Genomic DNA, 27,102 nt, shown 5'->3' on the forward strand with positions numbered 1-27,102 from the left:
ATTTTAACATTTTTAATATCCCTTTCAGCTCTTGATAGTCATAATGCCCCCAACTCTTCCCTCTTATACACACTCATGCATACATACATAGAAATAAACTATTGTCCCATATGAAAATGTGATTCAAAGACTTCTCCGTCAACATTATTTCTTACGTATACTGCATAAACTTTCCCTATGAAAAGGCCGTCACACAGCAGCAACATCGTGAAATTTTATTCATTTTCAATTAGTGTGGGCACTTTTCTGCCCAAACCTTTTATCAGAATTGTTATTAAGAAATAGTATCAAATTATAATCATTCTGTTCCTATAAATCCTTTAATGGAGGTATAAAAAAACACTGACAAGGTTCAAATACCTAAGCCATAAATAAATACAACATTCCCTGGCCCTGGATAACCTGCAGGTTATTAATAAGGTTCAGAATAATGGAAAGGTAAGTGTACTTCGGAACAAAAACAATCATAATACCTCAAGGGTAGGCCAAACAATTTCTGCCCTCAAGAGCAGTAAGGTCTGTACTTAGAGAAGTGTGCTATGTCAAAAAAAAAAGTATAAATAAAACACACATTTTAGAAATTAATAAAGTTGTTATAGAGAGAATATTTTCTCAAAAGCTACAAAACTGATAAAAATATAACCAGCACTGTGGAATACTCTTGTTACTAATACTAATTATTCTTTATACTTATTCATATGTAGACTGCTTTTCTCAGGAGGCTCAAAATATCTCAGAATAAAACTGCGTGATATTCTAAATTCTGATCTGTTGTATAATCCTTTGGAAGACCAGTTAAAGATTATATGAACATGCAAACAATTTACATTCTCAGATGTGCTTATCCAAATTTGCAGAGCCATGGCCATTGTAAATGGGAAACCATTCCCAGTAGAACTCCCCTCTTTAACCCACTTCTTATTCTACCCTAAACTATATTATTCTCTTTATTCCTAATTTAAAGGAATCAAGTCAATATTATTTAAATGTTAACTTCTGGCTCCGCAAAATAACCAAATGAACATACACACATACCTATGAAAGAACTGAACTTAGCTTTATAGTGACTAAGAGAGGCATAATACAGGACAGCACTATCATACTATTTTTCAATAGTCCTGCCACTATCTCAGTCAGAGTGATGCAGTTTTCTTTCCACCACAAGATCAAAACAGAAATCCCATCATCTGACTCTTAGTCTTTCCCGCACATTTACTGGTATGTTGTTATTGCAACAGAATATCTTTTTCCCTTGCTACACTATTCCTAAGAGCAAGGTTCCACCCTTTCGGTCTCAAAAGTTCTACTATGTCAAAGTGTAGCATTTAGGCGAACAGAGTTATACAAACTAATCATTGGTAGGAAGATAGAAATTACTCTTTATATGCTTTTCAAAATATATAGTATTAAATAAGGTACTCTCCACTTTTCAATTTTTTTGTTTGTTTCAGTTAGATTTTTTTAAAGTTATACTTATTCCTGAGAATTAATCAGGCTAAAAACTTGCTAATTATGACAATTATGTCTAAACAAATGAATTTTTGTACCTACCACAAAAGTATTTCTTGCCTCAATACTAGTGAACTTACAAGCATCCCTGGTAATGCTGCAAAGGCAGAAAAATCTGTCTCCAGATAGCAGGGGTCACTTATCAATTCCAAATATTCCCATGCCTCAAAGTATCCCTCAGCTTCCTTCAAGGATGGAGACTAAGAATCTCTACCTCCACTAAAGGCCTCTTAGCCGTCTTCCCTCTGGCTCTTCACACTCTTCCCCTCCATTTGCGGGGCAGGAACTTCCTAAGTCTCCTATTTCATACCCTCCCCTCTCATAGACATTTACTGACATCACCAATGTATCATGTACTGGGGACAGTGTTGAAAACAGATTGATTTTCTTCAAGGGACTTATGGTCTAAGGAAGATGCTGGATATCTAAGTATCTCATAATAGTAAAATGTGGGACTGAAAGGCTATAAAGGACGCAATGGAAACACAGAAGAGAACACAAAGCATAGAGCACAGATGGAGAAGTGCTCAGTAGCTGAAAATATGAGCTGCAGGGTCACAAGGACTTGGTTTCCCGCTTAGCAAATAATTCAAGCAAGTTACTTAACATAATTTCTTTCTTTATAAAATAAGGTAATGATATCTTATTAAGACCATAGTAAGGATAAAAAACATGACCTGTAGAAAGCAATTCGTACTAAATACTTAACTGGTAGAAAGCGTTCAATGAATAGCATCATGGAAATACAAGAGTACCCTTGTCAGAAAGGAAAACAGTATGAAATCAGAAATAAGGGTCTCCTTTTAAAAAGGAACGCACTAATTAAATTAAAATGAAGCAGAGCCCTTGGCCCTAAAAGTACTTTTCACTCAGATGTACACTGTAAAATGTCTTCATTTGACTAAGATAACTAAACGTATAAACTTTCAAACGTAAAAAAAAAGTTTTAGTTAACGGACGAATCACTGAATACTAAGCACAAATATCAAGGGGAAAATTTTTTAATACATATAAATATGTACATATTATACACAACACACACACACACACACACACACACACACACACACCCTCACACACATGCATACATGCATCCTGTGTAACTTCTGATAGATTCAAGCAGAAGACTGGCCCAAAGCTTCAATCACAAAACCAATTCCATCACCAGTATTTTTCAATGTAACTGTTAGCAAAGCACTGACCCTCGTTGACTCTGCTGGTTTGCTGGACTGTTAATGGAATTAACATTACTTTATTGTCAATCGCACCAACACTGGTGGTATTTCACAATAAAATTCAAGCACTAAATGATGCCAAAAATATAGTTATACTCCTCTTAGTTCTCCTGATGTAACATTTCAAAATCCCATAAAAACATTTCTAGCAAAAGTGAAAAAGTGTGTCTGAAAATTAGGGATGCAGATAAACATACCAACATTTTACACTCTTAATTCAAAACAACCTAGAAACAAGTCACCTATCTTTCCATATATCCTAGTAAACAATGCCTCCCGAGGATTTAATTTCTTTTATTTCCAGTCATTACTGACTATAATCATTACAATAAGATTTAAATCACTTGCCTTATTTAAACTGCTTCACTCCTACTGCTAATTCAATTTTTCTTCAGTATTCCATGGAAAGAAAAGGTTCTTTTCAAAAAAGTATTCTCCTGTAAGTAATGGCCTGAACACATACATAGCATGTTTGCCCAAGAACATTAAAGAATGTATTCTACGTTCTGACTGTGAACGAGCTTTTCTAGAAATGCAAATTTTGCTGTCAATACTTACACAATGGACTACAGTGCATAAGCACTGTTCATGCTCTATTAGTCATTCTTTGGGAAATTTTATTAAAAAAAAAAAAGGGCCTGCAGTGTGTATAATGCACTTAGGATACAAAAGACGTATTGTCAGAATATTTGCAGGATCTCCAAAATAGAAAAACAACTCCCCCAACAAATTAATTACAGCTTATAGTAATTATTTTTTTAAATGCTACACCAGAAATCTGAATTTCTTAACTTAACCAATCTATAGTATAAAAGAGATGACATAAGTGATCTTACCATCATGGCATCTGATTGACAGATTAGAGCCTACATTTTGTATTCTTCTGAGAAACAAAGGAGATCTGAGCTCTGAGACAGCTGGTGCAGTGCATGTTGGCACTTAGTCTGGAAAATCCCTAGGTTCTGAGGTACACATGACCTTGGATACAGTTTAATTTGTATTATTTTATTTTCAGGTCTATCAACTACATTTCCCTAACTAAAAGTTAGGGCATATTACTTGGTAATGCAACAGAAAGTGTGAAAAACCAGGTTGTATAGAAATGGTTTACATACATGTTTTTCTTCTGCAGAGTATTATTTCTTCAAAGATCCTATCTGGAAATATAAATAAATAGGTAAAAGCCAAAGTATTCTAGCCAAAATGAGTGTGTCCACGGGGAATGGGGTGAGAATTGGACAGGAGGAGGGACTTTCAGTCCCAGCACCAATCCCAACACCCTCAGCAACTCCTTAAAAGAGTTTCTCAGAACCCCTTCAAAAATCCTGATCCAAACTCTGATGTGAGCTGAAATTAAAACTCACATGGATTCATAAGTAGCCTAGAGAGGAAAAGTTAGCAATTTAGCTGGGAAAAATGTGGCACTAAACTGAAAGTTGAAAAAATAGAGCTCAAAGCACACTACATTGAAATTGCATTTCCTTTCAGAAATGAACACTTCCATCCAAATTGAAGTATAAGGGCAGAAACACTAAAAAGAGGAGAGTTGACCTATTCTGTAAATGCTTGCTCAACAAACACTTTTAACTGGACAAACAATAGAAAACACACGGGGAATTCATGCTTTGATAAATGACCTTGCATGTAATTTTCTCATTCCATCATGCAAATCTGAATTCATTATTAAAACCATGAAGTCACATATCCATTCTTTAGGCTATCTAGACAGACATTTTGTTTTCCCAAGACAGAGAAAAACAAATTATTACTATTAATTGGTAACGACCCCATCAGCATAATGAGATATTACTTTTCTGCACAAACTTCAGTCATATAAGTGAATAGGTGTTTTATTTTGTTTTGTCCTGCACTCACTAAAACATTTTGTAGGAAAATAAGAGCATTCAACGTCTCTTCCTCTTCCTAGCCTGGAATGGTTAAATTAAAAATCTAATGTATTGGCATCATTCTGTGATTTATCCCTTCTTAATTTTGAATACTATTCTCTATTTACCAGATTAAGCTGGTTGTTTTTTCTTGCTTGTTTTTGCCTTTTTTTCCTCTATCTGTATAAAAAGGATGAGGAAAACATCTCTCTTTTAAAGTACTTTTAGAATAATAATACTTAACGTTAGTATAGCCTTTTACAAATGTCAAAGAGCTCTCATACACATTTATCTTCCATACATATTACCAACTCTGGGGCTAGATTGCCTGGTACTAAATTCTGGTTCTACCACCCTGTTGTGACCTCAAGGAAGTTACTTAACCTCTCTGTGCCTCAGATTCCTCATCTGTAAAGTGGGGATAATGATAATTCTTATACCTCACGGGACTGTTATGAAAATTAAATGAATATATGTAAAATAGTTAAAACAGTGCCTACTACATGGTACACACTACACAGGCATTAACTATTCTTTTAAATTATTGTCATCAGCATAAGTCACCATATTTAGGTCTCACAGCGATTCTGTAAAAATAGGACAGCAAGTATCATTTTACCCTTTTCCAGATAAGGGAATCAGGCTCAGAGAAATCAAGGGACTCATCCAAGGTCATAGTTAAGAAGTAGAATCCGAACTAAAAACCACAGGCCTAAGAAAGTATCAAGGAATACAATGAAGGAATTATACTGCGTGATAAGGCTCCTTTTTAGAACCACAATATTTACAATATTAAGTCTGTGGTTACAAAAAGAGCAAACAAAAATATTTCATGGGAAGAAAATTTTAAATTACAAAAATACAGCTTATTAGAAATGAATATGTGATCTTAAAATGTCTTTAAAAATCTTACAGTTAAAACATGTCCCAAAATTTCCGGAAAATTGAGTAATAGCATTTTATAGTTAAACTCAGTCGTTAATTTGAGAATTACAGAATATTTCAAAGAAAATTGGATAACGACATTTACTAATGTAAGGTTACAATTCAGTAACTATCAATATGCCATACACAATACAATATAAAACACATACAACATTAAAATTAATTCAAATACATATAGTTCAGAAAATACTTTAGAATAATTTAGTCCCTCAGAGATATTGTGAATATCAACTACAACAATGGAGTATCATAAATATAAATGACTTCAATTATTTAAGGTCTCTGGCATGGTATACAAAGTATCAGCTTCTGTACAATGCAAATAAAACCACTCCTAATAATAGCTTATAGAATACAAAGGAAAAAAAACAAAGTTTTAACAGTAACCTGTTCATACTATTTATCAAGCACCTACTATTTGCAAAGCACTATGCTAGCTACCCATCATTCAAAAAGGAAATCAGATCCTTCCTTTTCAGAAGCATAAAATTTAAAGACCAAGTAGGGATAGTGCCATGGGGGGAATAAAAGGTTTTTTTCCTCTTCCTGGACTACCAGGGGTTTCCCCTAACCCCAGTGATTTCAAAATCAGAACCAGTCATATATCTGACTAAAGATGAAGAAACAAACAGTTGATGTTCTTCAGTTATTTTTTTAGTTACTTTTTTCAGGAACAGTGATGAACTGCCTATGATTTTATATATATATGCTGTCTGGCCTAATAAAACCCACAACGTGACTTGAAGTCTAGGAGTCAGCAGATCACTTCTGGCACTAAATATCTCCATGACTTTGGAGAAAACACCACCAACCATTCCTGGCCTTCTAACACTTATGGTGCCTTTGGGTAAAGTTATTAAACTTCTCTAGGTCGTTCCCTCAACTGCAAACTTATAGAGCTGTACTAGAATCCAAAAAGTAACTGGATCGGTGGGGTTCTCACTTTAAGTAAAGACTCCTGGGCCCACTCCCAGTGATTCAGAATGTCTGGCCTGGAACCCAGGAAGCTAAGTGTTCACCAAGAACCACAAGTGACTGAGATGTGCAGGCGGGCCTCAGCCACACTTGAGAAATTAACTACATGATCTCTAATGTACCAACTGTATAAAAAGATGACATAACAAGATGACATAACTTATTTCAGAAACAAGGTCTTAGGAATTCTGGATCTAGCTCAATGTTCAGGACATAATCTATGTTAAACAAATACTTACAGAGAGTAAGAAAGGAAGGAAGGGAGCTGGTAAAGACAGAAGGGAAGGCAGGGAGGAGGCTAGCTAGCTTACTGGTCATAGTTCTGCCAAGAAACATAAAGAATGATAGTAAAATTAAAACTGTGCAAAACATACATCAGCAGCTAGAAAGCGAAGACCTCAGTCTCTACACACGTACAATTTTAAATACAACATAACCCCCTGTGAAAGTGCAAAGTACTAAGGAGAAAAAAGCAAAAAACAGTACATGGAAGCCAAAAGAATCCTAATGGAAAATTACTGATGACTAAAACTTAGTGGCTATTTTCCCTAGGTAGAAGAGAACAGAATTTTAAGAACTAGGACTTGGAATTGGGACTAAAGTTTGAAGTTACTGGTTAGTCATATGCATAAATTGCATTTGGGGTAATATATGAATTGCAGAAATATTGCTGGCAATATTCCCTTCTGTCCATTTTTTATTTCCATTTTCCCATTCACTTACATTATAATTTTTGAGATGTTTTATCTTCACTTCTGATGATCTTCAAATGTCAATGGCTCTTAACACATTAACTGTAAACAAACACAAAGGAACTTAGGGGAATTCAGATATTTAAGGAACCCTACAGTAAAGTATTCTAAAGTATTCTGTGAAGCCTACAGGGGAGGGAGGGTTGGGAAGAGGCATCATGTTTACTTGCTTTTTTATTTATCTGATGTTCAAAATGTAAAACTATTCTTCTGAATGAAAATGATACTATCCTCTTAATCATCAGGCAAAGAAAAAAAAATCCTGTTTTCTGTCAGAAGAAAAAACATTCAAAGCTAGAGAAAATTCTCTCCAAAGATGGACATTCTGAATTCACTAATGTATTGTGTACCTTATCCTTCTCCTGCTCAGCAGTACAGCTGGTCAAGGAAACTCATTTCCTCATCAAAACAACCCAACTGACCTGCCCTGGGACTGCCCTTAACTACCAAGTTTTGCCCTGGAGCTGGGGCACCAGATCGTCAGGTATGATGAGCTCATTACGGCACAGAGACTCTGACGTTAAAAATGACTTGGGTTCAAATGTCAAACCGCTCTCCCTAATCTTCAGTTTTCTCATCTGTAAAATGGAAACAGTAATACTGTTTATTTTATACAGTTATGAGGATTATATGAGAAAATGCATATAAGGGATTTACCACTATGCCTAGCATATAGTAAGCACTCAATAAATGTTAAGTGCTATTATTTATATTATTATTATTGGGACTGTTGATATTAATACTATTAATTGTTTACTACAACAACTTTCTACCACTTGAAAAGCAAAGCTTATCTCAGATGTTCATATTTTTAGGTACTGCCTTTGGTTAAAATGGAAGAGTATTATCCAATACTAGTAACAGAGGACATTCATATCATATTAAAATTTTATTTTTGACATTTGCTGCATTTCCCGGCTCAACTCAAGAAAATTAAGGCTCATAATCACTAGCCCATCATCAGCCAAAGTTATTACACCTTTTGCTAATATACAACCTCCTAACAAAGGCCTAGGTGAACAACTATTCACTTGCTGTTTTCAGTAATGGCAATTCTGTTAAGGAGATGGATACATTTGTAACCCATGCCTATTAAACCCTATGAGCACAATGAATAATGCTGTATCAACCCAGAAGAGACTCTTCTACCCTCCTCTACTTATCCCCAAATGATTAAACTCCTCTGTTTGACATTACATGCTTAAAATATTAATATTTAAGTTAGATGACACAAAAATGCATAAAACACTGAGTTCCCTGAATTTTCAATCAAACCTTTAGGTTGAAGATGTAAAAATAAACATAAGATACTGGCAAAAGCATTCATAAATTAACATAACCCAAAATGGCCTGCTTTATTTCTCTTATGAAGACCAAAGATTTTGAACTGAAAGGAGAGAAAATACCTAAGTAAGACCTGATGCAATATTCTAGGGGGAGATACAACACATAGATACATGGCTTGGAAATGAACGCCAAACTGCAGAGGAGTAATCAGTGTAGGCCATCATCCTCATACCACCACTACTTTACCAGGCAACTCCTTGAGCTCTTCAAATGAAATAACAGCTGATCATTTCTCATCTGATTTCTATTTGCCTTTCTCTTAATCACCTGGCAATTAATAAGTCTATCCCCTTTATGGTCCTAGATTAAGATTATAAAAATCTGGCCCAAGATAATACAAACAAAAAAAAGTAAAAAGCTTATAAACTCAAGAGTTTAGAGCATTCCAAGATACAGTTCTCTATTTCGGTCTGCTATGATATATCATCTCTTTCCAAGCATTTTCTATTATGGTCATTGCAGGCAAATCTAAGAACGCCTTTGGCATAAATTAAGTGTTGTACACTCAAACTGAAAAATATTTTCCTTGCTTTAAGATGATTTATTTGTATACGTGGAAGAAGCTGCTGACTATCTCCAATACCCATTCTCTCCTATTCCTTAGAGATAGACCTCCAATGTCCAGCTCAGAATAAAGCCTCCCAGAAGAGACTACATATCCTAGCCTCCGCTGTGGCTAGGTATGGCCATGGGACCATGATCTGGCCAACTGGATGTAAGCTTAAAGGCGGTATGTGACTTCAAAAAAAGTATTCTTTACATAGAGGAACATGCCTCTCTTCTTCCCTTCCTCCTTCCTTTCAACTAATGAAGATCCAATGGGTAAAGCATTGCAATAGCAATTTCAGTTTTTGAGCTAACACTGGAATGTAACATACACTAAGTCAGAAAGAGTCTGTGTCCTTGATACTTTATATCCACTATATCAGATCTGTATTAACTATCTCCGGGCTTTTACCGTGGGGGGAAAAAAAAACACAAAATTATCTGTTTTAAGCCACTGTTAGTTTGATTTTCTGTTATACTCTAAACCTAAATCCTAACTTTAAAAAAATAATAAAGAGTTTTCCAAGTAAGTGTATTTAGGTTTTTTGAAGTGTATAGGTTGAAACATTTTAAAAGTTAATTTTTATTATATTGAAAACATAGCATTTGCCCTTATTTAATCTAGACTAAGAAGTACTTAAAGAGGTCAAGAGTTAATCACATCCAGTAAAGAGTCTTTGAAAGAAGGAAAGTTCATCAGCAATTACTGCATGGGTACTATGTACTTGGCCAGAAGAATTGTGAAGCTTGCTCATTAGTGGTCTATAGTGATGACAACATTGGTACGTGTAGAGAAACACATTAAGAGGGATAAGCACAATCAGTTCTGTGTAATAAAGCTACAAGAAAGGGAATTGAGGTTATTATTTTCATTAAGAGGGCATCTTCTCTAGTCCCTTTAATTTTAAGAACCTTGTATCAATCTTTTCATTTTATATAGTTCCGCTTTTAACCTGACTTCCTGTGGAATGCAGGCTTATAAGATCACTCCCTATCCATATCACCTCTCAATAGTTTTAATCCTACCCACTGATTTAACTAAATTATAGAGTAGGCCCAGAGATGGCAAGTGCTTTACCTATTCAAAACTAACTTCCTTTAAAAAGAGAAAATATTCTATACTAATCTAGAGAATGGTCAAGTCCTGAATCACATGCAACCTTTGTCCCTGATGAATTTGAATACAATAGCATTAACTGGCAGCTTTCCAAAATAAACTCACTGCTTACTGAACATCTGTATCTGGGTTATTTCCTTCCCTTGGACATAATCCTTTATTGGTTCAGGTGATGGCCTCCTGGAATTCTTTATAATACTTTTTTAATATGTATGTTACCACTAATGCATCTCACCAAGGATCTATTTTTAAGAAAACCCTAAAACATATATTCTTGATTTGGTGTTCTTTCTTGTAGCTACGAAAGAAAAAAGCTCAGGCAATTTCCAAAAAGCGAGATACAATAAATCCACAAGAGATGACTTTTACCTCTCACTACTTCAGTCAGTATTTTTACAAAAGTGCTAAGTAACAGGCTTATAGTAGTTCTAACACAGACCTTAATCTAGTCCATTTCAACTAATATTGATGGAGTTACTAGGCAACAATCAGGAAAAGACCCAAGACAATGGTTCTCAAACTTCAGCATGCATCAGGATCACCTGGAGGTCTTATTAAAATACAAACTGCGGTCTCCACCCCCAAAGCTTTTGATTCAGTTAGACTTGAGGTAGGCCCAGGAAATCTGTATTTTAACAAATTCCCAAGGGATGCTGATGCTACTGTCCTGGAACTACTCACCTATATTAATAGAAGACTATTGATGATAGCATAAGGAAGAAAGAATAAAACATACACAGGACCCACTCTCAGCCTTAGTATTAACTTGTATACTTTTGATTGGTAAGTAATTTAAATGTTCTTCCAGAAAGATATATACAATTACTGATTAGTTCACAAGAATATTGGATCTTATCTAACAGAACTTTAAGGTTCTTTTAGGGTCCTGTTATAATGAAACCCAAAATAAGTAATTTTTAGGCTACCAAAATGTTCAATGTCTGATGCAAGGTGTTAATAACAAGGCCAAGGTTGGAGATTCAACCTATTAGCTTCACTTTGTTCTGTAGCTATAGTTTCTACCACCAATCAGGCCAGCTGCCTCAGAAGACATGCCAAGAGTCAAAAGGAGTATTGGTAAGAATGTGTGATTGGATACAAATCCATCACCACTACTGAAAAAACAACCTAAAAGGATATTTCCTACTTACATCACCTCTAAGTAACCTTGGGGCTGAAACTAGAAATGAGACCTTATGACAAAATGTATTTTAGAAATCTTAAAAACTCTCCTACCTCTTCAGGCTGTAAGTACCATCAAAACTCATAGAAACAGAAATCCAGGATCTACTGTTTTCAAATGATGATAATTTTAAGGAAGACACGCAATTCAAAAATCTAATTAGTTGGAGCTACTTTTTTGATTACATTATGTGCACCTCCCCTCTGATTTTTTTTAATCTAAGTTAAACGTAAATACAGAATGCTCATAAATACTAACGACTGTACAGACTAGAAATCAACTGATAACCCAAAATCATCTGAGACAAACAAGTGGTACCCAGAGTAATTAGAAAATGAGGATATATATATATAGGATGAAAGAAATATACATTAAATAAAATGACTGAAAAAATAAATTAGAGAGAAAGAGACCAAAGTAATCAAGACAGATGGAAAATCCGGTAGGCTAAGGAAACAATGTTGTGAAGACATGCAGGAGTGGGCACAGAAAAGATAATGCAGCCAATAAAATAGCTCAGGGTGTCAAGAGGCTTCATGCAAGGGTAACTTCCCAGCTTGAACCTGAAGTTGTGACTTTACAGGCCAAATCCACATAAGAAAACCCTTTTTAATTCTTTGAATAGAAACAGCAAATAAGACAAGTGGGGTGAACATTCAGTCAACATTTCTTTATTCAATCATTCACTGGGCACATATTCAGCACCAGATATATTAGCATGTGATTATGCACTGTAAAAAGTAATCAAAGAAACTCACTTAAGCAGTACATTTTATAACAGTGTACAAAATGGAAAACCAGACTAAGAAGGCAGAATAGTACCAATATAGTATCAAATTCTGCTGTATAACTTCTACAATTCTAAGGCTCAGGCCTACCCTAGCTACCATATCCAGCCTACAGTGTTGTTTTATCAATATCCTACACAAGAATCAGAGCAAAACCAACAAGAAGAAAATTATGGAATACAGCCAGATAAACAGTGTGCTGAAGTGAATTTTTTCACAACTCTTTCTCTCTGTGGGGCAGAACATGTGTGATGAATGGACAATAGCAGGATATACAAGAGCTGCTGAACAGCTCACTGAAGTACACAATACCAAGCAGGACTCACCAAAGAAAATTACTTTTTTTAAGGATGCAAGACGATGTAATTCCTAATCATATACAGCTGATTAGGAAACTGCTACGTGAATATCATATTAAGAATGAAACTGTTCTTCTGTGACCAAAGATATCAGGCCTATGATGACCTAGAAGGCAAAGCCAGAGCAACGGCAATTCTGAGCTGACTACAGATTTATAGATACATACATAGGCAGTAGATATATAAATATCAAGATTCAATATATGCTTAGTGTGAACTACAGATCCCACAAGAGCTAGTCACCCAACTTAAATGGAGTGTGTCATTTTCCAAAAAACAATGGGCAACCACATAGGTTACAGTACTATTTTTCAGATTTATATTCTTCCTACTTCCCAGAACAGTGTAAAACATTTTACAAATTAACACATTTAAACATAATATTTAAAATGAATTCATCTAACAGAAGTACTTGAAGAAATTAAAGATGAGTATATTACCAACTTCAGTTATAAATCTGACAAGTCTTTTGCCAAATTGAAGAGGCATTAATAGTTTCCATTTTCAAACAAATAGGAAATATAATTTTTTGCATAAACAATTTTCCTTGGAACTAAACTCAGCAGAAATTTGTTAATCAAATGTGTAAAAGACAATCTGTAACACACTGAACAGTATTATTAACTATTATTCTACAGGAGATATCAAAACAATTTCACAAGGCAATTTCCTAATTGAAAATTTGAAAATGAAAATTTCCTAATTGTATAAAACAAAAGCATAACTACAATTTAAGGGTGAGATTTCTGCAAAAGGCTGAGATAATACAGTTCAAACACCAATATTTTGCTTTATTATAGGCTAACAAAAGTAATAAACTTAATCTGGGTAGCCACTTAACATTGCTTTTATAACCACAGTTGTCCACCCCCATCCCCCATGTACTAGAATCATCTGTGACTGTTACCCTAAATTAAGTTTAAAATTAGGCTTTCTAACAAGTGTCTACAATGCAGCTTTTCTATAATGTTGATTAAAGAGAATACCACAAACAGGTGTAATGATTCATGAAATAAAAGATATGAAAGAATTTAGCAGGGTGGACTGTATACAGTAGACAATCAAATGTTATTTTTCCACCTTCTAGAGAAGAGGAATAAAAGCTGGCATTTTCCTGTGGAAGTAGAGTCATACTTATATTTTTGTCTGGAGGGGATGAAGCTAACATACTCTAGTCAAAATTCAAGGAGTTCTTAATTTTCTCAAATTCATATGTAACATAATGTTTCATTAAGAAGTTAAAAATGTGTATATATATAAACTTTAAAGTTGCTGGACTTTTTTTTTTTTTTTTAGAAAATAATTGTGCTTAAGTGGCACAGGTAGGTACATTAGTTTGTAATACTAACAGACATTTATTTAGTGTAATTGCAAAAATTCATAACAAAGGTTATTATCATCAAGTATTATCATTAAGATAAAGAATTTTAGAGCTCCAAAGGACCTTACAGGTTTTCTAGATCAACCCCCTTATTTCAAAAGATGAAAAAACTGCAGACTGGAAAGGTTAAATGATACAGGCCAAATCACTAGCTGAGCCTAGGACTTTAAAAGAGCCTGAGCCTCCTGACTTCCAGTACTTTCTTTCTAACAACACTATGCTACCTCCTGTGGTTCCAAATCCTCTCCCTTGGATGAGATTACTAGTTGCCTCATTTTTGTTCTTTACATTTTATCCTGAGCCATAGTTGTCATTCGTAATTCTCCCATAAAATTGTAATTTTCCAACCTGTTTTCTGAATGATTTTACAGCTGAGTGTAAATCCCCAGCTTTCTAAATTTCCAAGTAATAAACATAAACTTAAAAAATACTTAAAACAAATGTACACTGTACATAATCAAACACAAAGAAAAATTCTTCTCTCCTGGATAACTCAATATACAAATTAAAAAAAAAACATTTATTAAGCACCTCTGACAGGCAGGGTCTCTGTTTAATGCTGGTGATATGAAGATGAATACGATCCTTGTCCTCAAGTAGCTTACAGCCTAGTAGAGAAGACAATTAAACCAACAATTACACTGTGCTTGTTAAGGACTCTGAAAACAGTGTGGGCAGGTTGCTATGAACGCATTTAGGAGAATCTAATTTAGAACGGTGGGATCAGCTAATGATTTCCCAATGAGGTCCCGAACAGCCACAGGAAAAAAAATGGCAGTATCACCCATATCTAGCAGAATCCAAAGTGAATTAGAAGACACAGAGCAACTTCAATTTATTCACAGGAAAAAATGAAAATAGTGTTTTCACAGCGGTTTAGTATCTAATAACTCTCTAATAACAACTAGACTATTTTTCAATGGAAAAGAACCTGATTTCATTGTGGCCATATAACAAATACAGGTCTTCCAATTATTTCTTAATAAAATTTTAAATCATTATTTTAAAACCAAAGGAAAAAACTGCGTCTGAAACACGTGTAGTTAACATTCACAACAGCTCTCTGCAAAGCTGCATAGTAAAGTCCTCCTCAAAATCCCATCTGGTACAAGAGAAATAACCTGGAGAACCGGTAGCCCAAGAAGGAAGAAAACTACCACTCATTAGTTACTCGGGAATAATGACTTTCAGCTGCAAGATTCAGACCAGAGAAGCACAGTGATGGGTATTTTTACTTACATTTTAAAGCAAAGGGGGGGGGGGGCGGGGGTGGAGATCAGAATGTAAGGAAAATAGTAAAAGAAATAAGTGAAGCGAAGGGAAAGAGACGAAAGAGTCGGCAAGAAACCAAAAAGCAAAGACTTAAAGACGAATGGAGAAAACACTGGAGGATGATTCTGGAAAGAGTGGTCAAGAGAGAAAGGCAGGGAGGAAATGGGGGAAGAGCTATACAAAAAATGAATTAAGAAGTAATGAAAGATTAGAGAATGTAATGAACCGGGGCTTCCCCAACCGCGGATAAAACGACCTCGGAATACAAAAGGTAGAGGAGCCGAAAGAGAAGCAGTGAGTTTTAACCTCCTCTTTCCCAGCCTCTAACCCCCAGAGAGGGAGAAAGAAGACGTTCCCAGTCCTAGGGAAGGAATTCCGGCGCAGTCTTCTGGAACCAGAGGCGGCGAGCTGGGGCACCATCCAGCGAGGCCCCGGCCCCTCTTCATCCCCCTCGGACGCTGGGCAAGGCCCTGGGCGTCCCGGTTACCTGGACAGGGAATCCACGCTGGGTGGCCGTGCTACTGCCGGCTGGGAGCCAAGACTCTCGCAACTCGAGCTCTTCTCCATGGCGCGGCGGAGGCAGCGGGAGAGAAAGCCTGCAGCGACCTCCGCGACTGCCGGGCTGGAGAAACGGAGGGCGGAGTGCGACTGGCAGGGGCCGCGGTCAGGCCCGCGCCGGCCCAGGAGGGAGACCGGAAGCGGCCATGTTCCCCCAGCTTGCACCGCGCGCGGGGGCTGCCGGGGAGCCGGAGGACCCCGCGGCGCCCTCAGACGCCCGCCCCCCACGCGCCACGCACGCTGTGACCCCCCAGCGCCCCCACGCGCCGCGCCAGCTGTGTCCGCCGTGCCTCCGCTGGTCGATGGGAAAGTGAGGGGGCAGCACCGGAGGGGAGGGGATTCCGTGAAGCAGGAGGGACCAGGGCTGCGGAAGGAGGGGACATTTTAAAAATAAGAGAGAGGAAACAGGGAATGTTACGAACGAGCGTCTCAAGAGAAGAAAGAGACAAGGACCTTAAGGACGGGGAAGATTGTGACAGGAATGTGGAGGTCAGGGAAAGTGGGAGGACAGAGTAATAAAGGAACGTGGGCAAACAGGATGAGGGGGCAGAGGGACTTGGGGAATGAGGAAGGGTGGAAGAGAACATAGGGACGCGTAAAGGATAAGGATGTGAGAGATGAGATGGCAAAATGTTCACCGGATTGGGGGCTGAAAATAATGATTAAATAGTTGTTCATTAAATCATAAAGGCTGCTTTAGAGTTAGTCATGCATTCAAATCCTGCCTCTGCCAGTTATTTGCAGTGTAATTCAAGGCATGGAACATCAGCTTCCCTATCTTTAAAATAGGAATAATAATAGCTTCAGAGATTAAATGAGTTAATACATGTTAAATGCTTAAAATAATGCTTGATACATAGAAAATACTCAAATGTAAGTAGTATTACTACTGTCTCCGTAGGGGTTGTTAGGATGGAATGGACTAATGTATATAAACAGTTTCTAAAACAACTTCAAAAATGGTGGCTGTAGGAGGGGAAGATGTAGGAAGCAGGGCTGAGAAGTAAGCAAGTGATTGGTATGGGAAGGGTAATAGGGAAAGTATAAAACAGGTAGAGAAAAAGTTAATGTTCATTCTATTTCCGTTGCACCCCTGGCCCAGCATTGTAGAAAGGGCGCTAGAACAGAAGCTGAAACTTTCAGTCCTACTGTGAGTTGGATTAAAGTCTCTGTGGTCTGGAAGTGTCTGAAGGGGAAAATCACTTTTGGCATTAATCCATTGTCCACACAAAAACAGTATGAAAGAGGAAATGGGGAAGGAACTGTTAATTGTGTGAAAAGATTAGACACATATACTGTTGGATGCAGTGGTGTTGGACAGAGGGCAAACTTTTAGTAATGTTTCCCTGTCCTCTCAAATTCCCAAGCAGGGCAGGAAGGGAGGGTAGAGGGATAGAACTGTGATAAGAGAACCAGAACTGGGTGAAGGAGAAATGCTTCTGCTGGTAATTTTCTGTTACAGAGGACAAAGGAATGCCATAGGAAGGATACATAAAAGAATTTTTCTGATAGAGACTGAATCCCAATCACCTCGTGTATGTGGTATAAAAATATGCAAAGATTATTTCTGAAAAACTTAAGACAATGAGACTTTTAAAAAAAAAACACTTCCTTGCTAGGATAAATAGAATTATGTTGATTTAAACTATATTTAATTTATACTGACAACTGATGTTTTTAAGAAAATCTTAAAGTATAGGGCCAGTGCAATTGAAATATTAACTTGCAAGTACCTTCCCCAGAGGAACAACTAGCCTAGTTGTGTTCAGTATAAACTATAGTGCCTATTACAATGAATGAATATGTGTTTAAGCAGAAAGACGTGGCCTTTCTGTTCCATTCTCCAGCTTGGCAGGGACAGGATGGTAACTGATGGGTTTTATTTCTATAATTTTTTTTTTTTTTTTTTTTTTGCGGTACGCGGGCCTCTCACTGTTGTGGCCTCTCCCGTTGCGGACCACAGGCTCGGACGCGCAGGCTCAGCGGCCATGGCTCGCGGGCCTAGCCCCTCCGCGGCATGTGGGATCTTCCCAGACCGGAGCACGAACCCGTGTCCCCTGCATCTGCAGGCGGACTCTCAACCACTGCGCCACCAGGGAAGCCCATTTCTATAACTTTTAAAGAGAACTGTACTCCTCTGATAGGCAGAGAGAATAGGTAGTCAGGAACACTTGACAAGAGTAAACATCTACAGTGATTCATTAAAAAAATATTGCTTCTCCATCCCTATCTGCCTTCCAAAATGCTGGCTCACTGTCATCTGATACCTTGACATAGATTTTCCAAGCTAAGTTTAGTAGAAACTGATGAATTCTTGAACGGGAGACACATGTACTTTCTACTACCCAGTTCATTTTTAGCACTGTGTTAATAGAGCACTTGAAACCATCTGCCTGATGATATAATAATTTGTATATGAGTCTATTTGATGATTAATAAAGCACAGTAATGTTAAGTGTACAGACTTTGGAACCAGAAAAATCTGAATTGGAATACTGATTCTGTCACTTACTTGCTCTGTGATTTTGATTAAGATGCTTCACCAAGACTCAGTTTTCTCATTTCTAATATGGCATTAAAAATACCCATATAATGGGTTGTTTTTCTCTACATAGAATTTGTTGCATAGTATCCTTTCCACAGATAAAAACTAAACTCGGGGCTTCCCTGGTGGCGCAGTGGTTGAGAGTCCGCCTGCCGATGCAGGGGACACGGGTTTGTGCCCTGGTATAAAAACTCAGACATATGCAATTTCATTCCTGGGTGTATAGCTGAAAGAAACAAAAACACTAATTTGAAGATACATACACCCAATGTTCATAGCAACATTATTTACAATTGCAAAGATATGGCAGCAACCTAAGGGTCCATCAACAGATAAACAGATAAAGAAGATGTGGTGTACACACACACACATACACACACACACACACACACACACTCACACACACAAAATGTAATACTATTCAGCCATAAAAAAGGATGAGATTTTGCCATTTCAGCAACATGGATGACTTGCAGGGCATTATGCTAAGTGAAATAAGTCAGATGGTGAAAGACAAATACTGTATGATATCACATATATGTGGAATCTAAAAAATACAACAAACTAGTGAGTAAAACAACAAAAGAAGCAGACTCAGATATAGAGAACAAATTCATTGTTGGTTATCAGTGGGGAGAGGGGCAATAGAAGTAGGGGAAAAGGGGGTTATTATGAGATTATATGAAATCATCTGCGTGAAACTTTTGAAAATCGTAAAGCACTATAGAATTTTAAAAATCATTCAATAAAAACAAATTTTTTTAAAAAACCCTATTTTGATTTGAATAACATAAAGGCAGAATGCAAGCAGCTCAGATAAAAAACCTACTACTCTTCCAGTTAAAAGAACTGAAGCAAGATTTGAGTTGTTACCCACTACAAGCAAAACAAAATCTTCAGTTTGTTTCAAACCAAGTTAATTTCTTGCTAAACAAAAGCATCGATACTGTGCAGAGAAATAAAACAGAATCCAGAGACTCTAAAACAACGTTCGTAAATGCCAAACACACAATTCAGAATTACTTGACATTAAAAGTACCAAGAAAGTGAGACCTAGTGTCAAAGGAAAAAGTAAAGAGAAGCTAAATTCCAGATGACAAAAATGTTGGGATTATTAGACAATGACTTCAAAGCAGCTAATACTGAACTATGTTCAATGAAATAAAAGACAATAGACTTGTAATCAATGAAAAGATAGTAAAACTCAGCAGAGGAATCAAATATAAAAGATTCAAATGGAAATTTTAAGAAAAATACAGTCCCTGAAATAAAAAGATTCACTGGCTGGGCCTAACAGCAGAATGGACTTAACAGAGAAAAATGCCAGAAATCAATAGAAATTATCCAATATGAAAAAGCATGAGGAAAAAATATTAACAGAGCCCAAGGGACATGTAGGACAATATCAAAAGGTCTAATATACAAATAATTGGAGCCCAGAAGAAGTAGAAAAAATTAGAGAAAACTATTTAAAGAAACTAGCCAAAAAAACTTACCAAAATTTGACCAACAACATAAATTTACAGATTCAAGCTGCTCAGAAAACATAAAATGGGATAAATTCAAAGAAAACTATGCCTAGACACATCATAATTAAACTGCTGAAAACCAAAACAAATCTTAAAAGCAGCTACAGAAAAATGACACATTACATATAGGGAACCACAATTCTAAGGGTCACAGGTTTCCCAGCAAATATTATGAGTGATAGAAAACAGAGCAAAATCTTTAGAGTGTTTAAAGAAAAAAAAAAGGTAAAACTACATATATATATATATATATAAATATATATATATATATATGTCTCTTACAGAAACATCTTTCAAGGATGATGGTGCAATGAAGACATTTTTAGATGAAGGACATTAAGAGAATGTGTTGCCAGCAGACACACACGACAAGATACACTAAAGGAAATTCTTCAGGCTAAAGAGAAATGATACCAAGGGAAACTTGGGCATTCAGGATGAAGATTAATAATGGGAACTATCTGGATAAATATAAAAGACTGTTTTCCCTTTTAATTTCTTTAAAATACATAATACTTTTTAAAGCAAAACTTACAGCATTTTCTGGTGGAATTTGTAATGCATGTAGATGTAATATATATGAAAATCAGAGCATAAAGGCTGTCAAGGGTTCATTGTAAATAGAACTATGTAATTGCAAAGTTTCTGTATTTTCCATAAAGTGGTTCAAATAATTCTAAAGAATCTTATTGTTAAGGTATTATTATTATCCCTATTTTACAGAGTAAACATTTCTGAAGCTTTGTAAGTTTAAATATTTCAAGATCACCTGAAGTACAGTTTAAGTCTACTTAACTCTGATGCCTATCTTAATCACTGTGCTGTGCTTCTTCATGAATAATTCATATAATCCTCACAACAAGCCTTTGAGTTAAATGCTCATTGAGGATTGGTAACAAAATTTCCTTTGCTTAGTATACTTCTATAAGCTTCTTGGTCCAATTCTTCTTTGCTCTGGAAGTCCCCTAAAATTAATGACTCTCCCCCAGCTTTCCAGGAGGCAAATGGGATCAGCAAATTATACTAGTATTCTTCATTAAATCATTCTACAATTTTTTCTAAGAAAGCTGTATTTCACAAGTTTATCACAACAATACAGTATGCCTGCAAAATTCTTATAAGAATTCTCTCTCTCAGCACTCTTACTATTTAATATTGCTTGTAAAGAGCAGAGAGCATGTAGCATATTAACCCCTAACCTCCAACCCACCCATGGAATTGTGATTAGATCCTGTCAGACCAAATCATTTCCACCACAAAGAAAGTAATAAAAAGGGTCGGACTTCCAATTCTTGACAAAGTGGTGAACTAACATGGACTCTGTCTTCCTCCTCCAACTCAACACTTGTAGTCATGCAGGAGCAGGAAGGAGATTGGGGGGCCTGAGAAAATAAAAAACTGTGAGAAGTCCTTTGAGAAAGAGAAGGTGACTGGCTTTCAGTGCATCGAGAATAGCAGTCCCTATGAAAAGTGAGGGGAAAAAAATTAGATGTGTTTTTTTTCCTGCACATTACAAGTGGGTCACTGTCTTCCAGGCATTTCTGCAAGGCAGAAAATATGTGTTAGGCTAGCATCAAGAAATGGCAATGTTTTCCTGGATGTGAATTCAAAACCACGGACAACAATATCCAGAGTACTTTAAGAATACATAAAGAGGACTTACCGATCAACAACAGAAAGTCAAATAATCCTATTACAAAATGGGCAAAGGACTTGAATAGACATTTCTCCAAAGATGATATACAAATGGCCAACAAGCATATGAAGAAGACCCTCAAGGTCACTAATTACTGGAGAACTGCAAATCAAAACGATAATGAGGGCTTCCCTGGTGGCGCAGTGGTTGAGAATCTGCCTGCTAATGCAGGGGACACGGTTTCAAGCCCTGGTCTGGGAGGATCCCACGTGCTGTGGAGCAACTAGGCCCATGAGCCACAACTACTGATCTTGCGTGTCTGGAGCCTGTGCTCTGCAACAAGAGAGGCCGCGCACCACGATGAAGAGTGGCCCCAGCTTGCCACAACTAGAGAAAGCCCTCGCACAGAAACGAAGACCCAACACAGCAAAAATAAATTAAAAAATTAAAAAAAAAAAACCATAATGAGATTCTGCTTCATACCCATTAAGATGGCTACTATCAAAATCTCCCCCAAATAACAAATATTGGTAAGGATATGGAGAAATTGAAACCCTGTGCAATATTGGTGGGGTTTAAAATGATTCAACTTCTGTAGAGAACAGTATTGGAGGTTCCTCAAAAAATTGAATATAGAACTACTGTACCATATGATCCAGCATCCCACTTCTGGGTATATATGCAAAGGAATTTAAAGCAAGATCTCAAAGATATATTTGTACACCTATGTTCATAGCGGCAATATTCACAATAGCCAAGAGGCAGAAGCAACCCAAATGCCCATCGACAGATGAATGGATAAACAAATGTGGTATATATATTCAACGGACTATTATTTAGACTTAAAAAGGAAGGGAGGGGGCTTCCCTGGTGGCGCAGTGGTTGCAGGTCTGCCTGCCGATGCGGGGGACGCGGGTTCGTGCCCCCGTCCGGGGGGATCCCACATGCCGAGGAGCGACTGGGCCCGTGGGCCATGGCTGCTGGGCCTGCCCGTCCGGAGCCTGTGCTCTGCAACGGGAGAGGCCACAGCAGTGAGAGAGGCCCGCGTACCACAAAAATAAATAATAATAAAATTAAATTAAATTAAATTTAAAAAAAGGAAGGGAGTCACATGCTACAACATGGATGAAACTTGAAGACACTATGCTAAGTGAAATAAGCCAGTTGCAAAAAGACAAATACTGTATGATTCCACTTAAATGAGGTAAATAAAGTAGTCACACTCTTAGAAACAGAAAGTAGAATGGTGATTGCCAGGGGCTGGGAGGGATGGGGAAAAGGGAATCGTTCAATGGGTATAGAGTTTCAGTTTTGCAAGATGAAAATATTTCTAGACATCTGTTGCACAATGAGGTACATATAGTTAACACTACTTAAAAGTGGTTAAGATAGTAAATTTTATGTTATATATTTTTTACCAGAAAAAATAGATAAATAAAAATAGGATTACCATATGATCCAGCAATTCCACTTGTGGGTATATATTCAAAAGAATTAATAGTATGGCCATTATTTACCTTTACAATAATGATTCAGAAGTTGCACAGTTGAATTCAGCTCCTGTCTGATGGGCCAGAATTTAGTCACAGACCACATCTACTGCAAGAGAAGCATAGAAGTATAATGTTTAAATATGTGCCTCTACTCATTTTCTATTTTTGTGTAACAGATAATCACAAATTCAGTAGCGTAACCTGACACATATTTATTATCTCACAGTTTTTGTGGATCAGGAGTCTTAGCAATATTTCACTGGATCCTCTGCGCAGGATCTCACCAGGTTGAAATGAAGGTGTTGGCTGGGCTCTCTTCTCATCTGGAGGCTTGACTGGAACAATCTGCTTCCAAGCTAATTCAGGTTCAGGTTCTTGCAAAATACCTGCACCTTTACCATGTAATGCAATCTAATCACAGGAGTGAAATCCCATCACATTCACAAATCCTTCCGTACTCAGGGTGAGGGGTTATACAGGGTATGTACACTAGTGTTAAGAATCTTGTGGGTGATCTTAGAATTCTGTCTATTTTGCCTGTTTGTCCAACTAAAAAAAAATTTTTTTTAATTGTGGAAGAAGCAGGAAATGGATATTGGGGACAACTAATAGTTTCTAATACAATCCACCCTTTTGGCAACCCCCAAACCTGTGTACTCTCTTTTAATAACACAACAGAACATGTTTCTTTTCCTAATGTAATCTCATTCGTAACTCTATACAGCTCAAGGTCCTCTACTTGTGGGTGAAATGCATTCCTCTTCATCATTTCCAGATATGGCTTCCTGTGGTGTGGCATCCTATAAGATTTTTTAAAAGTATTATATGCACCTCTCCACTCACACATACACATACCCATTATATGATGGTGGATCAGGAAAGGATAACTACAATAAAAACTCACATTCAGAAGAGGAAAGGATGGGAAATAGTCACAGATCTACAGAAATCATGAAATCCTGCTGGGTAGAAATTGTAAAGAACCCTCATTTTAAAAATGGGGTAAACTTCTAGTTTAGCTCATTTGACATCCTGTATTTCTCTACTCTTGAAGGAATATCTTTCTTCATTATCCTCCATGGCCTTTAGCTTTGCCTTCTAGGAAGTTTTTCTTTGTCCACTATGCTATATGACACATTTGAAGTGGGTATTGGAGAGAATTAATTTTTGGGTGAAGGTGGAGAGTGTTTCACAATTTTTGCAGCCATCTTTCTGTTACAGGTTTGGAGACCTTCAGGTTGATTTAGCAGTCAAATAATCAGAAGCTTCTAGAACAGACTTGGAACTTCTTTGCCAATATAATTCCCTCAAAACTTAGGCTTCAAGTTTTTGTGTATGGTCAGTTCTCTATATATAAACCACATCCAAAGATTTCTGTTGGAATAGTTTAATACCTGAGAAGTCTCTGTTCTCTTCACTTGCCTCTGCGCTAAAAACATTTAAAGCAGAATTACTTGCCTATTTACAAGGAGGCTCTGAGGCTTTCTAACTGAAAGGAAAAGCACTAAGCAGAGAGGCTGACACCCAGCAGTAGCTCAATAAATGCAATTGGCCTCTGCATTATTAAAAAAATGCCACATCATATGATACAGAAAACAAATGGCTAGAGTTAGGGGACAAGGACATTTGTTATTTATAATACTGGAAAGCTGGAAGCCAGGACTTGACCTACAGTAGGAGACAGGCTAAATAAATCAACAGCACATCCATATGATGGGCTATTATACGGCTTTTAAAAATGCTGTTTAAAGATAAATTAGTGGAATGGGAAAATTCTCTTAACAATTAGCAAATAAAGAAAGAGAAAATGTATAAATAGCACAATACCAATGATGTAAAAATAATATATACCTTTATATATGCATGTGCATTTCATCTTTGGAAGATACACGCAAATTATAATCTTAATTTCTGGGTGGTGAAATTTTAAGTTTTTTTCATCTCTTCTGTATACTTCTCTCTACAGTAAGTCCCCTACATACGAACCTTCAAGCTGCAAACTTTCAAAGTTGCGAATGTGTGTTCGCTGGCTCAGTGCCAGCCCCTGTATGCCAGCTGCTGTACTGTACTGTACTTTTCAAGGTACTGTACAGTAAGATTAAAAATGTTTTCTTTAATAAAAAAAAGAATTAGTTGCCTATACAGTTGTGATAAGGGTGAATGAGTAGCCTCTAGGCAGGGCCTTCAGGAATGGTTCTCAGAATGACGTAGCTAAATAGGCTTTCCAAGGGAACAAGCGTTAGCAGTATGCTAAAATGAAGAAAGTGGGGAATTGGGATGCTGCCATGGGAACTGGTTACTATATACAATCCAGAGATCAAGAAACAAATACCGTCTAGGCTAGCAATCAGCCAAAACAGAAAATAAATGGCCTCTACCCTCACTTCCATTTTTCAAGTTTTTTGTGAATGCATCTAATTGACAGAATTGAGTTCATATTCAGAATCCTACATACAGGAAGTCTGAAAATTCTATTTTGTAATTTTGCAGCCTCTGCCATTCTGGAAGGTACTTTGAAAAGTGGCTAACATACATTCTGGGTGCCAATCCACTATATCCACTACAATTTATACCTTTGGCTATTCTACTTTCATAAACACGATTCTGTTGAGACTTAAACTCCCAAATAACAATTGCAACCGTAACATTCTTCCAGCCACAATGAAACTAGCCTTTATACAGATTAAAACACACTTATTCCCAAAAGAGGAAACCCAAAGTCTCATCAGTCTCTACAGCTATTTCTGAGTGATGTTTATTCCTTTTCTCCTTAAATCACATCCCCAACACAATATCCTGTAATTCAAGCATTGAATAATAAAAGTAACCACTCATACTATATAAAGTAGTAGGGGAAATGTAAATAAATGAGTAAAGAAAATAAAGACGTAGTAGCACAAGGAAGAAAATAGCTATCATAATCCTAATTTCCACAATTTATCACAAAGCCTTTGATTGGCACTTACAATTATTTTTTCCAGCGCTTCTTCCATTTTTCCTTTATCCTTGTTTAGCACCTTAGATAGTTGGGGTTCTTTGCCTTTTTAGGTGATTCAAATCTTTGTTACAGAGAGATATGAATACATGGAATTCCTGCATGTATTGTGTTGCTATGGTTTTTATTATCTTTTACCATTGGATATAGCAATTAAGGAAGGTACTTCCAGAAGTTCTCCTAGGTTCTAAATATATTTTCTTGCCTTCATAATGTAGCAGCAACTCCCATTTCCATTTGACAATCAGAATCAATCACTTATTGATTCAGTAACTCACCTTCTTACCTGTTAATTCAGTAACCCCAAGACCTCAAAATAGTCTGATGGCAATCTTGACTTCCACTTTGGTGAGACCACTGTTATGTCCCCTCATGAACTATCCCTTGGATATTAATACCTCTAGGCCAGCAAAGCACAAATGGCATATGGAAGCAAACATTATTCAAATAGGTAGTTAGGTATAATAGTAAATGAAACCACTCTCACTTCTACACCTTGAGTTACAGACCCAAGTGTGTTTGTGAGGGAAACTGCACCATATACTGGAAGCTGTATTAGAGGATGTGACATAACTGAGTCTTCAATATATACACTATACTATAATAATAATATCAGCTTCTTCTGGATGATAGGCACATGGTAATACCTGTGAATCCAATGGACACTCCCCATTTTCCCACTTTAGCTGTAAAATGAGTTCATTGTTCAAACACAGTGTTATGTGGGATGGCATGGCAGTGAATAAGGCATTTGTTAATTCTGAGAATTTGGTGCTGGGCAAAAGCATGGCAGGCAGAGAAAATAAGATTAAGCATACAGACTAAGCAGACTAAGTATCTGTTCCTCTGAGGACATATCATTGCCACTTCATAATGGCAGTGATTAATGTAATCAGTTTATACCAGGTGACCAGTTGCTCCCTCCCAGGTATGGTACCATACTGAAAACTCAGCATCAATCTTTGCTGTTGGCAGGTTGGCACTCAGCTATGGAGGTCACCAGATAAGCTCTGTTCAAAAAAAGTTCATATTGTTCATTCCATCTTTAGCT

The 27,102-nt window shown here is 36.8% G+C and overlaps 1 protein-coding gene across 4 annotated transcripts in view; it reads right to left on the reverse strand.

The window, feature by feature from the left end:
* The window catches only part of MTMR2 (myotubularin related protein 2), a 108,341-nt gene extending 92,314 nt beyond the window's left edge, over positions 1–16,027 (reverse strand). Inside the window, exons 1-3 of one of the 4 annotated variants that reach the window (XM_067750758.1) lie at positions 15,783–15,845; positions 14,555–14,631; positions 7,274–7,344 (exon numbers count right to left, since the gene is read on the reverse strand). Coding sequence is in view for 1 of the 4 variants with exons in the window: in XM_067750762.1 (XP_067606863.1) it covers positions 15,783–15,862 (80 nt within the window). In the remaining 3 variants the exon portion in view is untranslated. Of the gene's footprint in view, positions 1–7,273; positions 7,345–14,554; positions 14,632–15,782 lie in introns of all 4 variants that reach the window. The other 3 variants (XM_067750763.1, XM_067750756.1, XM_067750762.1) reach the window with 3 other exon arrangements.
* Positions 16,028–27,102: the final 11,075 nt, after the last annotated feature.

This window comes from Pseudorca crassidens, chromosome 9 (assembly GCF_039906515.1).
Source record: "Pseudorca crassidens isolate mPseCra1 chromosome 9, mPseCra1.hap1, whole genome shotgun sequence".
Classification (NCBI taxonomy): Eukaryota; Metazoa; Chordata; class Mammalia; order Artiodactyla; family Delphinidae; genus Pseudorca; species Pseudorca crassidens.